Source organism: Ciconia boyciana, chromosome 7, assembly GCF_034638445.1.
Source record: "Ciconia boyciana chromosome 7, ASM3463844v1, whole genome shotgun sequence".
Taxonomy (NCBI): domain Eukaryota; kingdom Metazoa; phylum Chordata; class Aves; order Ciconiiformes; family Ciconiidae; genus Ciconia; species Ciconia boyciana.
In genome coordinates, this window is record NC_132940.1 from 62,042,740 (window position 1) to 62,058,048 (window position 15,309).

General features: G+C 42.3%; 1 protein-coding gene across 3 annotated transcripts; it reads left to right on the forward strand.

The window, feature by feature from the left end:
- The first annotated feature begins 7 nt into the window (after window positions 1-7).
- Window positions 8-14,682, forward strand: LRRC34 (leucine rich repeat containing 34). 3 transcript variants are annotated; one of them, XM_072868129.1, is made up of 11 exons: window positions 8-124; window positions 3,865-3,986; window positions 4,892-5,016; window positions 5,175-5,239; window positions 6,019-6,102; window positions 7,698-7,826; window positions 9,575-9,670; window positions 11,272-11,426; window positions 11,516-11,671; window positions 13,065-13,191; window positions 13,473-14,682. In XM_072868129.1, the coding sequence occupies exons 1-11, from the start codon at window positions 11-13 to the stop codon at window positions 13,674-13,676; spliced, it is 1,377 nt and encodes a 458-aa protein (XP_072724230.1). In that variant the 5' UTR covers window positions 8-10; the 3' UTR covers window positions 13,677-14,682. The 3 variants fall into 3 exon arrangements, with proteins under 3 accessions (XP_072724230.1, XP_072724231.1, XP_072724232.1); XM_072868130.1 differs by lacking the exon at window positions 8-124 and adding an exon at window positions 2,670-3,546; XM_072868131.1 differs by lacking the exon at window positions 8-124 and adding an exon at window positions 2,670-3,546 and having other exon boundaries at window positions 3,868-3,986.
- The last annotated feature ends 627 nt before the right edge of the window (window positions 14,683-15,309 follow it).

The window sequence follows — 15,309 nt, forward strand, 5'->3', positions numbered from 1 at the left end:
CCTGAAGTCCATGGAAGTGCCATGCTGCAGCAGACCAAGATCTTCCCCCTTCTATTGCTCCTACCTGCAATTTGCTGATGTCTTCTGGCAGACTTGTGAATTTAATTCCTGTATCTTGCCCCAGGTATAATCTCTCTAATGACTCCAGGAGAAAGATTTCCTTTGGAAAGATACTGAATTGGTTCTCAGACAGGCTAAGGCATTTCAAATTTGTCAGTTCTTTCACCTCTGCAGGTATCTGGACACAGTCATTAAAAAGATACATTATGTCAATTAAACAGTAATCTTTGGGATTTTGTTTTAGGGAAAAGTCTCCAAGAAAATGCTGTGGAGCTGCATTACTGTTGATGGATGAACACAGAATATTCTGCTCATTAATATAACATTATACCTCACAGTATGGTGGAAATTTTGGCAAAAAAATCTATGTTGTTTCCTCTGCTGGAAGGATTTCTTATGGGGTTAATTTTATTTCTTAGCAGAAACATTAGTCTGCTTCTTCATTTCCTTTGTATGCACAGTGCAGGAGAGAGTAATTTAAATGAATGAAATCTGAAAGTGATTCTTTTGCATAAATTACTACTTCTGTAAATGTAATCTTCAAGAAGAAATTTGGACAAGTGAAAATCTCCTTGGAAAAGAAGCCTTGCATTATATAAAAAGGAAGGTGTATTCTAAGCCCTAAAATGAGTATGTCCATGAATACTGTTACACTTATAATAGCACAGCTTTAGGGTACATAATTGTTCATTATCAAATGAACAGCAAATGTTAATGGTGTTAAAGGTATTAACAATATCACATCCCTTTTTAAATCGTCCTCTGCTCTGTTTCAGTTTGTGACATATTGATTCTATGCAAATACAGCTCTTATTTTCCAGTGTACACATAAAAAAAGATGCAAAAAGACTGAAGCAGTCCCTCCAGTCAGTATTTCATCCTTACAATTCAATGCAAAGGTCTTGCTTCTTGCTTTTTTCTCCCTGCCTGAAAACTCAGATGTCAGTGATAAAGAGTAACCCAGGCTCAGGTGCATACCAGGTGGAACATGCCTTCTCACTGTAGTAGGGAAAGGTGGCACTCAGTTGTAACGAAGAACTTAGATTTTGCAAAAGGGAGGTATCAATAAAATAAAAACAAAGGAACAAATACCTCCTGTATCTGATTGCCATCCAGGGCCAATACTTCCAGATTTTTCATAGTGCCTATTCCTTTAGGAATCTCATCAAAGCAATTTTCACTCAGATCTAGTATCCTGACACTGGTTAATCTGGTGAAGGACCCGGGTACTGTGTGCAGTCCAGTGTTCCTCTGATAAACACGCAAAAGGGACAGCCAGCAGCAGATCTGGTGTGGGAACTTCTCCAGGCTGTTAGCAGCAGTCTGAGTACTCTCATTTCAGTGAGGTTCTTCAAAGCTGGGGGAAGTTTGTGCAGGAGATTATGAGACAGATCCTGCACAGCCAGCTTCTGGCAGTGTTGCAGTGTGGGAGGAATGGAAGATAAGTTATTAAAAGCTAAAAATAGCTTAACTAAGTTTGTCAAAAAGCCTACCTCTTCTGGGATGAGACTGAATAGATTTTGTTCCAGATCTATTATTTCTAAATTAGCAATATGACAGAGCTCCTTGGGAAAATTTTCAAATCTGTTTTTCTGAAGGTAAATTTCCTTTTGTCAGGTTCACTATTTCTGTAGGCAGACACTTGAGACATTGTCAGAAAGGCCAAGCAGTTCAACATGATGGAGGTATTCACAGATCTGCACTGGGATTTCGTGCAAGTTTTTTTATAGAGCCTGAGCTGACAAAGGGACTGCAACTTGCTGATAACTGGTAGCAAACTACAAGAGAGGGGATTGTTACTTAAATCTAAGCTCAGAAGACATTTCAGCTCCCCCGGTTCTTCACATATGTCCTGTATGTGATTCTGATCCAAGTAGAGGGCCTTATGTGCCTCAGGCGGCTGATGTCTCTGGGGATGCTTACAATCAGGTTCCTTTCCATGTGCAGCTCTTCCTGATAGTCCAGTCTAGACTCAAGACCCCTGGCGAGATGGTTCGCAGTTGCTTGTTGGCTAAATCAGTGAAAAATATCCTGTCTGTGACACGTGTGGGAGAAAGAGCTTCATTCTCTGGCACTTCATTCACTGGTATTTCTTGTGCAGTCTGATCATGGTCATCCTCAAAACCAACAGAGTCCGCTTTAGGGCAATGAGTGCCCCCTGCACTGGCCTCCTGGCTCTGCTGAGACTCAGCCATCTCTGCTCCTTATTTTTAATTTCAGAAGAGAAGAAAAATTAGAAATCAACAGTACTCAAAGACCTTCCTATGCTAAATAAATACTGGCAGAATTCAGCGTTTAGGGACAGGTTCTAGTCTCAGTTGTACCCCTGCAAAAAGCTGCTTGTGTTCACTGAGATCAACTCCTGCAGTACGTACAGCAGGACCATACCTTTGAATCCCATTGCATCCTGAAGTGCCCCAACAGCCAAATTCGGCGTGTGACCTTGTGAAGTCAGGGGAGCTGGATGAAGCAACCTCGAGTCTTGAAGGGCTGTATTTACAAACACTGACTGAGATCTGTCTTCAGCTATGCCGATTGTAAAACTGGAAGAGTCCTATTGTAAAAAGGTGGCACCTTCTTCTGTAACCCTTAGTGGTTTCTGAGCCAGAGAGATGCCAGTGAATCTGGTACTTGATAACCCTTGAAGTTATACTGTTGCTGATAGCAAAAGAGTGAGAGGTGGGAAGGGGCGACTACCTGAGCGACCTCTGATGTCTGGATGGCAGAAACCTTTCAGCTGGCATTTAATAAGAGAGAAAGTGGAGGTTGAGAGGCACCTGTCAGTCATCTCCCACCTGACGCCCTTTTCTCTGCCGCCGTAACCGCGCCAGGAGGACGTCATGTTTCCAGAGATGGGTGGTTTCCAGGTGCCACCAGGACAAGGGGGAGGAGAGGCCCACGCTGGGCTTCCCAGTCTAATTCCGATGTTGCACGAGGGTATTTTCTTTTTTATTGGCTCTGAGTTCAGTACTCAGGTGTGAGCCCCACACACTGTGGGGCAGGAGAGCATGCAATCCCAGCCCACCCCCTCCTGCGTACAAGGGCCGTAGTGAAGTCGCTAGAAGGATTTATTCAGTGGAAAGGACCGACAACAGGCACCTTTGAGGTAACTGCTAATCCGTGTAACCACGGAAATTTTTGCAAAGGCTCCTCGGAGCCCACGGGCAGAGCACTAAGTAAATACTCTGGGGGTGAGCTGCCGAAACTGCCCTCCCCTCCCCGCCGAGGCTGGGCCCCCCAGATGCGGCCAGGCCCCCGCTGTGGGGAGGGCCCAGCACCGCGCAGGGGTGGGGCGGCGGTGGGGCCCCCTGCCAGGGCCCTGGGCTGGGCCTGGCTGCCTTCGCCTGCTCCCGGGACGCCCTCCTTGGAAACGGGCTCCCTTACCAAACGTGATTAACCTCGGAGCTTGGCTGTGGGGCAGAGCTCGCCCGTGGGCCAGTCATCGTGGGTTGACGTGGGGAGAGGGTGCAGGCGTTGATCGCTCAGGTAGGCCTGCGGAGGTTGGGGGCCCGGCTGCTTCACAGGGAAAAGGGACCTACCTGTGTGAATATTAATCCTCTCTTAGCTCAGATCCTATGCGATGGCAGATCAGAAACATGTCCACAAATCCACATTTTTTCCTCACGCTTTTCCTGTCTCTCTGTATCTATCTGTTATTCTTGTGTTGCATGCCGAGAGTTGTAACCCTTTTCAGACCAAGCCCATTTTTATTGTTATTCAGAGCCCAGCACAAGAGCGCTTGGGTCCATGGTGATGTTGCTAGGCTGCCCTAACCATGCAGTAACGCTTTGCTTTGTTTTCCAGCAGGTCATGTCAGTTCATCCAGATCTTCACCAGCACTATGTACAGGCCTGCCAAAACTTGGGCCAACCTGAAAACCCCTTCATTGCTCATGTGCTTCAAGAAGCCAATAAAAAGGATAAAATGTAAGGAAATAACAAACAGCGTGTTTCAGATGCTTATGAAAGCCTTAAACAAGATAGCAGGACAAGGAATTGAACAATGAGAAAGTTCATGCAGTTTCAGGCTTAAACACAAATCATATTTGGTATTTACTGCTGAAGTTCTGGTTTGACTCATCTTGACATCATCTTGGCAGAAGTTTGTAGCTATATATCCCTTCTGGGCAGTTTTACAAGCAGTAAAATCAAAACAAGTGAAAAATGTACAGGATGGTGCCTTTGTGTCCCTTAAGGAAGCCAAACCTGGTGTCTAGTCATCCTAACTCCCTTCCTTTTGTCTCGCTCCTGTTTAAAAAGCCTCAGCTGCATCCAGTTAGCTTCCAGCTGGTAATGCTTCCCTGAACTGTCTCTGAATCCTGCCAAGGTATTAACCACCCAAATTCTCTCTCATTATGTGGTTAGGTAGGGCTTCCTCTCATGGATGCTCCTGGGGTCAAAGTTAATTGTCCTTCGGAGAGAAAACCTGAGAAAATACAGCGTAGTGAAATGGTTTATGTAAAGTTTTGATCCTGAGGGCAGGATAGAGTAAATAAAGGAAAGGGAACAAGTAAAAAGGAGATGATGAGGTAACCTCCAGGATAGTCTTTATTTCCCTCTGCCTTCCCCTCACCTTGCTTCTTCCTGCTTTCTGTGTACGTGTGCTAAGCGTGGTGTTGCAGCTGTGCAGTGTCTTCAGAATATCAAAAAGGACAGTGCTGAGGTACAGCTTGAATGACGTCGTCTGTCATGGTGTTACCAAAGGTAGCAGCAGCAGCTAACTGCATGCAAACACATCAGCGAGGGCAAGCATGGATACACTTCTTATCTGGAGAGAGAATGCATTTTTCTGTATCATTTTCTCCCCATGTGCTTACATTTTTATGTTACAGCAGATGGACAAAAGGGATCACATTAAAAATAGCTGGAAATAATCATCTAGTTCCTGTGCAGAGAGTTACAGATGACGATCTTCAAGTTCTTGTCTCTGTCTTACGCGATACTGTATTTGTCACAGGTAAGCTTTTTTCATGTATGTTTGAGATTGCTGTGCTAATATAAGAAAACATAAGTAGTCTTGATTTCAGCCTTAGTTCATCTTTATTCCTTTTTGTTTAGAGATCAGTTAATTGTAGATACGCATCTGTCACATTCTTTATTCTTCATCTTTTTCAGGTTTGGATCTTAGGTGTAATGTATTGACTGATGCTGGAGCAAAGCACATGGCAACATTCCTCCAGGTGCCAAAATGATGTTTATCATTCAGCAACTTGTAATTTATTTGGCTATGATAATATTTATCTGTGGTAAATTGGAGACAAGAATGCATTGGTTTGGCAAAATTCTATGCATTTTGACTTTCACATCCAAATCCATCCCACCAGAATCTCAGAATGTATTCTCTGGGGAGATTTTTGATTTCTGGTAGAAAACTGTTGGATATTTGGCTAGGGTGTCATGAAGAAAGAACGGTGGAATAAACTGGGGGGCTTTTAGGCTTACAGCTCAATTTGACAAAGGAGGTAATGGTAGTGGCAAGTGTGCCAGGGCCTTGTTTTAGATACTTTATCATCTCTGTTAGTCTTTTTGTAGGTCTAAACATAGGAAACTTTAATGCTGCCTTTCTATGACTGTAAGCACTGGAATACAGACACAAAATGGTGAGTTGCCACGTGGTGCCTGTGTTCCTGGAGCTCAGGGAGGGCCATTAAGTTCACAAAATGCCTGAAGGTCTGCACCTGAGCTTGACCACTTGCCTCATTTGGTCATGCTGAGCACGCAGGTTCCTAGGCGGTTTCTGTGAGCCCCATGAGGACCTACACACAACATGCTTTTCTGCTTTTCCATCATCATCTGACGTACCTTGGCATTCTTTAACTACTTCTCCAAATCAGGGGCTGCCTGAAATGCAGCGAAGGACAGAGTTTTTAAGTACATGTATGACGCGTCTCCTTTTTGAAAAATGCTTTGGAATGCTTGGAAAAAAGTCTTATTGCTTTCTGCTTTGTTTGTTCCTAAGGAAAACCCCACTCTGCGGTACCTTAACCTGATGTTTAATGATATTGGCACAAGTGGAGCAGAGCTGATAGCGGGCGCACTCCATGTGAGTACTTGTCTGGGAGATGCAGACAATGGCATCTAGTTTGATATTTTTGCTTTTGATGAACAGTACTAGCTGTCCTGCCAACATCAGAGCTGGCTGAAAGGGCCCTCTGTCTTCAGTCCATTCAGCATTTTGCTGTATCACAGGGATTGCTTGTTTTTCTAAGGCAGACTTCAGAAATCAGATTTCACACAAGAGAAAGTTGCACTGTGCTGCCATTAACACTTAATTATCACAACTATCACAGCTGGATTTTTCTGTGTGAAAAAATGCTATGCTATAGAATATATAATGCCATCAGTTTTTTCCTTTTTTTTTTTTTTAAATTGTATTAAATTTGCCTGTACCTTTGGCTGTCAGTATTTGTCTTGAGTCAAAATGTCTGAGACGTGTTTTCAAAACTTTGCCTTACAGCAGCAGCATAAAAACATGTTTGTTATTTTTAATGTGGTTTCCCAAGGAAATGAGGCTTGTGTGTAGGATTCGTTGTGTTTGTGAAATGAGACTCACGTGAGCTCTCTATTCCTCCTTCATAGTCTTTGAACTGGTTTCAACTAAATTTGACAGGCCTCCAAGAAGCTAAGGTTGTACAGTAGATTGTACAACACTGGGCTTGCAAGCAACCCCCAAAGCTATTTGTGCAGCCCCGTGGCAGCATTTGCGGGGTTTGCTGAGCAGGGGGTGGCAGGACTTGACCAGCCAGGCAGCCCCTCGGCTGCGTGGGCTCCCGCTGCCGGGCCAGGCCGGGGGGATCCGGGGGTGAAGGGGGTGTGTTACTGAGGGAGGGAGAGGAAAGGAGATGCTGTAGCTGATATCACAGCAGGGGAAGGGGTACTGGGGACATGTGGAAGACATAAAAGCCGCATGAAACCAGGCGTCATTAGTTCTGCTGCTCACAGAACTACTTGTTTTGTAATCACTTAATCAATCATAATCTCTGGTAATGAGTGATTACGGTGGTACTGAGGAATTAAAAAGACAAAACTAGTCTGCATTGCATTTAGGGCTTTAACAGTAAATAGATATTTCATATCCATTGAAATTCTGTGGAGGGTGAGGGGAAAGGTGCTGGCTTTTCTAGACCTCTGATCAGAACTTTATACTGCTAGTGAAGTCTCCAGTCCAGCAAAGACTTACACACTGGTTTGACTCTGCACCAGGTAGTCCTACCGAAGGCAACCGGCTTCACTGAGCTTTGGCTGGTCATGTGATTTAAAAGACTATGAAAAATAAAGCAAATTATATTCTTGTTCAAAATACGCTTACTAGATTTAAATAAGTTTTGATATAATTTACATTTCAGCTGCCAATCTAGGCAGAAATATCTGCCTGGATTATTTTCGTGAGTGTGAAATTTGTGAACTTGGGAGAAACAAAAGTTTTCAAACACTCGAGTTTTGCTTCCAGACTTTCATGTGTTTGCTTCCGCTATGGGGAGCCTGAGCCAACTGCTTAGTCAGTGTTATCACTTAGACACAATTCTTCTGGAGGGATGTTTTGTCTTTGTGTGACAACCAGCAGGAGTCACAGGAAAAAGGACAGTGTTGTTTTCCAGGCCATTTAAAAGGATTTTTTTTTTTTTTAATTTTGTCTAGAGGAATGAAACTCTTGTGTATTTGAGAATGACTGGAAACAAAATGGGAAACAAAGGTGGGATGTTCTTTGCTTCAATGCTACAAATTAATTCAACCTTAGAGAAGCTGGATCTTGGAGACTGTGATATGGTGAGTAACCCAGTAAAATTAGCAGCAATGACATAAGTCTTTCAAGGGTATTACAAAGGTCCTGCAGTGCTTAGTTAGGCGAAAATACCATCTGTTGTCATTGATTTTACATTTTGTGATAGCTGGAGGTAACACAATATATAACATTGCAGTGCGTACTTGGAAAGGCATGTTGCATAAAACACCTGTGAAGTCATAACTGATGATCTGTTAGAGCAACTGTCCCTGGGAATTCAGGTGCTTGGCTTTCACATTTTCCAAGGTTTGTTTCTGCTGTTCATTTTGATTATGCTGTTCAAGTCCTGTGTAAGTCATGTTGAAGAAAGGACTTCTTATTCCCTGGAGGTTCTTTTCCTTCTGAAGTGCACAGTGCTATAACGCCGGAAAGTCACCTAGTCCCATGGCTCTCTTGCTCCTATCAGAGCTTGATCCATAAAGGACATAGGCACAAGAGTGCTGAACTGAGTAGAAAGGCACCCAATTTGATCTTAGATAACTTGCCGCCTCCTAGAGTTGGGCGCTGAGACTTCTCACAGTGCACGGGGAAAGTCAGGAGGGTAGAAGTGGGTCAATGCACTAAGTAGGGTGCTTCCCACTCTATCCAGTAAAAGCCTGCAGATGGCTTTTAAAAACCTGTGGGGTACAGTGGGAGGTAGCAACTGGAGCTGTGAACCTCCTCCTGGTGCAAGGTCCCAGCGCCTGACTGATGGTGTGTCCTTGTGTGATCACATCAGAGGGGCTGGAAGGTGGACATGGTTCTACTCCCTGCCTGGGAGAAGTTGGTCCTGTATTTTACCCTCCAGGAGAATGCTCTAACTGAACTAAAGTGAAATTAAGAAGAGCCACTCCCAGCCTTCCTGTTAAGGGTCTTCATCTTTTCAGCAGATAGTGAAGTGTATGTTGGGCAGAAGGAGTAAGTTTGACTGTAACCTAACAGTTATGACTGTCACCTGGAGGCAGGGAGAGAGCTGGGGTCAGATGAAAATGTTATTGTATTGGTTACCTGGAGTTACAGAATTTGCTCCTAAACTAGAAGGGGGAATACTTCTCAGAAACTGTGAAGGGTGTTATGAAACCATAAACAAGGGAAGTGTAGCCAGTGTAGGATTTATCTGAAAGCTTAGTATGTTTATGCTTGGTAGGGAGTTGATAGAAAACTGATTTAAAATGAAATAGCTTTGGGTGTAGACCAGCCTAATTGGAAAATAACGTAAATATAAATTAGTGAGCAAATGAGAAGGAAATACAAAAATCTGACCTGGCCTGTATTCTAGACTCTCACTACTCTTTACCACATTAATTCACATTTAGTATGAATTTACCTTGTGGATAAACGTTACCTAAGACTCTTATCAAAGACCTTAGGGAACACACAAAAGCTGATTTTAATTCGTAAATTAGGAAAACCAAAATACAGGATTGATTAAATGGACAAGTATCATTATTCTTGCATTTTATTTTCTGAATTGCCAAATTTCATGGTCATTTGTACTTCTTAGCCTACGTCCACTCTATTATTCCATAGGGAGTTGGCATTATCAGAAGACACATTGTGTCTGTAAGCACTTGCCTGCTGCACTTGCATCTCTCCAGAGTACATGGAGGCAGAAATAACAGTATTTCCAGTCTGAGCCCATTTGATGTTTTTGATCTTGTGACAATCAATTCTAAGAAATCATGGTAATTTGGTAGCTTGATCGATATGTTAGAGAGGTTTCTCTAAAGAGTTTATTTATTTTCATTTCCAGGGTACACAATGTCTAATAGCAATAGCAACAGCCCTGACTCAGAACAAATCAGTCAAAGCAATAAACCTAAATCGTCCTTTACTATACAGCCAAGAGGTATGTAAGTAGACCGTAGTGTCAGCTCAGTCAAAGACAGAAGCATAAGTAAAGCTGGTACTGATGTATTTATGGACAGCTGAACTACACGGCTCTCTGGGTTTCCTTACGAAGTGAACTAAATGATTGCAGAAATATTCTTTTTCTCTTTCTGTGCCAAGTTTTGTGCAGTCACAGGCTGCCCCTGTTTAACTAGAAGGTTAATTTTTAAAAAATTTCTTTCTTGGCACATATGCACATGTTAAATAATGGGCTGATGGAAAGGTTTTGGTATTGGAGAACCAAGTACTCCTTCTGCTGTTAGAGCATGGAGAGTTTTATGCATCGTTCAGCAAACTGTGGGAGAAATGCTGTTTAGCAGGAAATGAGGGGAAGAACAAAAGAGTGCTGTTCATCTGAGCAGGGCGATACATGGGCAATTGCCAGAGCCCACAGCCTAAAGAAGAAAGGCACACTTCAACAATATGCCGTATTCACTGGGCTGTGTGGTTTTGTTGTTTCACTATGTGAACTTGAAGCATGAATTTAACAAGTGAATGAACCTCAGCAGTGTAAAACCTATGATGCATTTGTTAGCCAAAACAAAGACACAAACCCTCCAAAACAATCGAGCACTGAAAAGAGAATCTGCAAGGCAGTGTTTGCTGGGGGCAGCGCCACAGGCCACTGGATGTGTACAGGTGCACAGAGCTGCGGGGCTTTTGCTCGCAGGCATGCAGCGTCTGCACATCACTGGTCCTGCTGCAGTCTTGGCTATAGAGCTGGTTGCGGTGGTGGTTTCACCAGACTGGCAGCAGTTGTCAGATGTCTGCGATAGGTACAGTATTTTCCTGATGGCCGGATAATGAAATTAAACTGTCATGAAGGCCAGATCTTCCTAAATTCCCAAAGGTGAATTTAACAGTTTAAACAGATTTTACTTGTTTCTTTTCTACTAAGACAGGGCTTGATCTGCCTAAACCCAGCTTTAGAAATAAATTTAAACTATTGCTATGGAAAACATGGGCCACTAAGGGCCTGGTCTGTATCTGCGGGAGACTCCATTTGCTGTTGTTCCCACCTTCAACTCTATCATTTTCCGAGGCCTCTGGGTTGTTGCCTTATTTTTGACTCACAGTATTCACGCTGTTATTTTCTTAACTAAACGTGACAACTTCAAAATGAACTTACTTTGTGTTACAGTGACAGGACATATTTTTCCCATAGCAATCCTGTTTCTTTTTATGAAATAATAGATTAGCGTCATGACAAATTACTTTTAATGTTAATGAAGACTGACTCAAAATTCATTGTTTTAAGAGCAATGACTGGGAGGAAAACTGATTAGACTTAATGATTCAAACATTGATGCTCCTGATATTTGCAGGGATGTATATAGTACTGTAAATCTGCAAAGATCTTTCTGGTATTTTTTTTGTTTGTTTTCAGCATTATCATAACATATTGTTTCCTGGCTATTTTTAATACAAAGATGCAATATACAAAATAGGATACTACTGCCAACCGAATCTTGCTGTTAGTTGTGCATCTCCCTTTTACTGAAGCAAGACCATATCTTATCCTAAAGTACAGCTTAATAAAACTGAGTGTGTGTTTTTTAGGAAGAGACCACAGTTCATGTAGCTCTGATGTTGAAAAATAACTCTTCTCTTGTGGAACTACATTTGTGCAAGCACGAAATGAAAAACTTTGGTGTAGAGCGACTGTGTGAGGCATTGTATGAAAACTCCAGCCTGAGATACCTTGATGTTAGCTGGTAAGTTATTTCATGACATAGCCTTGACTAACATCAGACACTTATTTTCTTAGCACCCTTCTAAAAAAACATGTGTATCTCTCTTTCAGTAATAAAATAACTCGTGATGGTGTAAAATTTTTGGGGGAACTACTAAAACAGAACCAAACCCTGGAAATCCTAGATCTTAGTGCAAACCGAATAGAAGATGATGGAGCCACCTACCTGAGTGAAGCCTTGGCTTTGTCCAACAGGACTCTTCAGGTGCTAGTATTTACATTAACTTCCCCAGAGACTGCAGGTGTAATGACTCAGCGTATAACAAGCTCGGACTTTGCAGTGGCTGAACTGACATCAAAACTGTGTGCTTTGAAGTTACCGATCAAAATAGAAAAGTCAGGAAGTTCCAAACTTTTTAGTCCATTTTTCTTTCTCAGGAAGAAAAATGTGAATTACGATTGGCGGGGGGATTCCTTTGCCTAAGTCTCCTGCCATTGGAGATGCCTCAAGACCTGTGAGACATCCTCAGGCGCTGGCAGGTGGCCCACAGCTCCTTCCAAAGCCCTGCAGCTTGGAGACCAGGCAGGTCAGATGGCACAGGAGGCCTGTGTTTGGGTGACTGAATTAAGTTGCCTGTGAGCTAAAGGAGTAAAACACTAGGCCAAGAAATGCCATTCAGTCCCATGTGCTAATGCATCGTGTTCACCTTCCCACACTACCAGGCCTACTCATAACTCGGTTTACCCCTTTTCCTTGTACTTCCTTTTTTTCATCTTGTATCCATTGCTATGTGGCCTGACATATGCTTGTTGTTCTATTTTAGGGGTTTTGGGGCTTGAAACGTAGATCAGTTTTGTAGTGGTTCATCTTACATGTGATTCACAGCTTTAACAGTCATTCTAAGGAGGGGGGGAAGGCAATTAGATCTTATTAGTTCTTTTTGCATTGTTAAAGCGTAGGTCCCTGTGGTGCACAGGCAAAAACAAACCAAGAGCCGTACATCTTCAGAATGTTAAGATCTGATCTTCAACACTTAAGAAAATCCTCTGTTTAAGTTAGCTTCTGGATGAAGCCAAGAGCTGTACTCTCTCCATCAGGGCGTATTTTGTAGCCCGTGTTAAACCGTGCACCGGCAGGATGTAAAAGCTGATCAAAAGTGTTACCTGAAGCCATTAGTTTTAAGTAGCAGACTGAGGAGGTGGCAGCTGCTAGGTGCCTCTGAAAGCCTTCCAGGTTCACTAATATAAAAATAACTGCCACTCCACAAAGATCAAAGCTTAGCCTGGATAAATGCCAAGGCTTGGGCTTCAAAGCAGACTAGAGATGAGACCTGGCCACCATGCAGTCAGTCACTGACACTGAAGAACTAAATAGTGAACAACCTGGCTGCACCAGTCATGGAAATGCCTTGAGAAATACTGCAAGTCCATAGTCCAAACTGCCTTTAGCAACCTGAAAAAGATTTTATAGTAGGACTGGACTTGATACAAATAAATAATTACATGATTAATAACAAACATAAAAACTCAATATACAGATGATATATAATAATAAAATATAAAGTAAGAATAAATCATAGTTAAACTCTTAGTTTTAACTACGAGATGGGGATTCAGTGGTTTGGCACACATTTGCATAACTATTTTCTCTGTTTATTAGGTTGTCAGTAGTAAGCAACAATATAAGTGGCAAAGGACTCGTAGCTCTTTCAGATGCAATGAAAACAAACATGGAACTTTCCTATATTTACATTTGGGGGAACAAATTTGATGAAGCCACCTGTATGGTAAGTGTTTGCTTCTGAACTCTTCTAAGAGGATTGGGTTTTGTTTGTTTGTTCTGATTTGTTCTTACAATCATTCAGAAGGCTACAGCAATTCATGAAAAAGATTCCTGATTTACTGTTTTTTTTAAATAATTATAATATGGTGGTGCTGTAATGAGACTCACCGGCCATCACCATACTGAAATGATCAAGTACTTGCCTATTGTGTGTTATCTTCTAGAGCCTTTGCTGCAGTCAAAGTGGAATATTGTATGTCAGATTCTTGTTCTTACTAATTTCAGGCATTTTCAGAATTAATTCAGATGGGCCGCTTGAAACCTAATTGTACAGACGTGGAACCGTATGAAGTGGATGGGCACGTTCACCTTGCAGAGCTCTCCCATGGCCTTAAGAAGCATTACTACTGGACACCAAGTTGTGGGGAGGTGATGAACAAAGATGCTAATGCCAGTCTGGCAATTGCAGCGGTTTCAGAATACTTGTAAGGTAGCACCTTGATGCGCTCCATACGCTTGAAGTTTTCCTATCTTGTTTCTAGTAAAATAGATTATATCAGTATCAAACTTGCTGCATGTTGTTTCTTCAGGGTCTTTAGTCTAGAAGGAATCTAAAAACCCTTGAAGTGGCATTAGAGAGAAAACATCGAACCAGTGACCTTAAAATTTGTTGCTAAAAATGCCCAAGCTATTAAAAGCCTATTAATATGAAAATACATTAATTTTGCTGCAGTCATTTCTATTGCACACAATCTCCTTCACCTTAGCGTGATTAGCTGTAGTTCCAGGGTTCCCAGGTGATAGATGGATTTAGTGAAATAACATGCTAAGAGGAAAAGATTTTCACCACGGCATAGCACACTAAGAATGACACTAGGTATTCTTAGTAGTAACGAGGAGTAGAACAGTCACTGAGCAGAGGCACGTGAAGAGTTTAGACTGCAGCAGTACAGATGCATGAATTGAACTCCTGGCAGCTGAGCTACTCCGCTCTATTTTGGAGATCTTCTCAGATCAGGATTTTTATCAAGTGCTTCTTATTTTAAAAAAGATGCAGGTGCTGGTCCAGGGCAGCAGCAGAGCCTATGGATAGAGTATCACGCCCACAGGGTCCTCTTCCACATGGCAGCTGCAGAGGAAGAGCTGTCGTTGCCCTTCCTGGGCTGTGGTCCCTGCAGTCAGGTTTCCACGTAGCAGGGAGAACCCACAGGTGATGTTATTGCATTTCTGCAGGCTGGAGTACAGGCAGCCTGCAACCAGGCAGATCAAACTGACAAAAACTTACACCCAGAAATGCTGTAGAACAAGGTTTGCGTAAACCCATTTGTTGGTACTGTGCTCTATATACTCTCTCCTTTTACTTAGTAATGGCATGCTTTTGACCTTTATCCAAGAGTGACTTTTCTTTTTAACCAAGTTAAATGAACTTAAGCATTACGCCACTATAATGCTGGAACTTTAAAGCTAGTGAACCTAGTTTACTGGTATATAAATGGTATTTTGATTAACTTGCAGCATCTACTTGTTTCTTGTACTACAAATGAAAAACACCAAACTTGGTTTCATTATTTCTTCCTGTCTCTTGAAAACCGTTGAAAAAGACTTATATCATTATAGCCATGTGGCAACTCCTACGCATGAATAAGACAACATATGCATATAATGGTAGTTAAAAATTGTTTAATGGTTTGGATACAGACTTCTTAGAAGTTTGGGAATCACTCAGCTTGTTTCGTTTGTACACCCACCCTGCTTGTACCTGTAGAAGTGACTAGATCTAGGCTCCTAAATAGAAAAAGTCACCAAACAGGGCAGCAGAGGTTTGCTCACAGGCTTTCACTAGTGCAATCTTGTGCATGTCTAAAGGTGACTGTTAGAAAATGGTATAGAATAAGTAACAGAATAATCCTTGAATGTATGCATGTGCAGGCAAAAGACCTACGAGACTGAACTATGAGGGGGAGAAAAGATAAAGTCATTTCAACAATAATACCTAAGAAGCAGTGATGTAACTGCTGATGTTCTGAGTCTGTATTATCACAGTGGTAATGCAGAAACAGGGAGATGTATGGGTACCCCTTACCAAGCTGAAGTGACCAAAGTAGTACTGATAGCTGTTGTA

Excerpts from the sequence above, each read along its gene's own strand:
- LRRC34 (XM_072868129.1), top strand. The coding sequence starts at position 11 with ATGGAAGTGCCATGCTGCAGCAGACCAAGATCTTCCCCCTTCTATTGC. Across the intron at positions 125-3,864 it reads ATTCCTGTATCTTGCCCCAG|CAGGTCATGTCAGTTCATCC; the intron begins GTATAATCTCTC and ends TTTGTTTTCCAG. Across the intron at positions 5,240-6,018 it reads ACATGGCAACATTCCTCCAG|GAAAACCCCACTCTGCGGTA; the intron begins GTGCCAAAATGA and ends TTTGTTCCTAAG.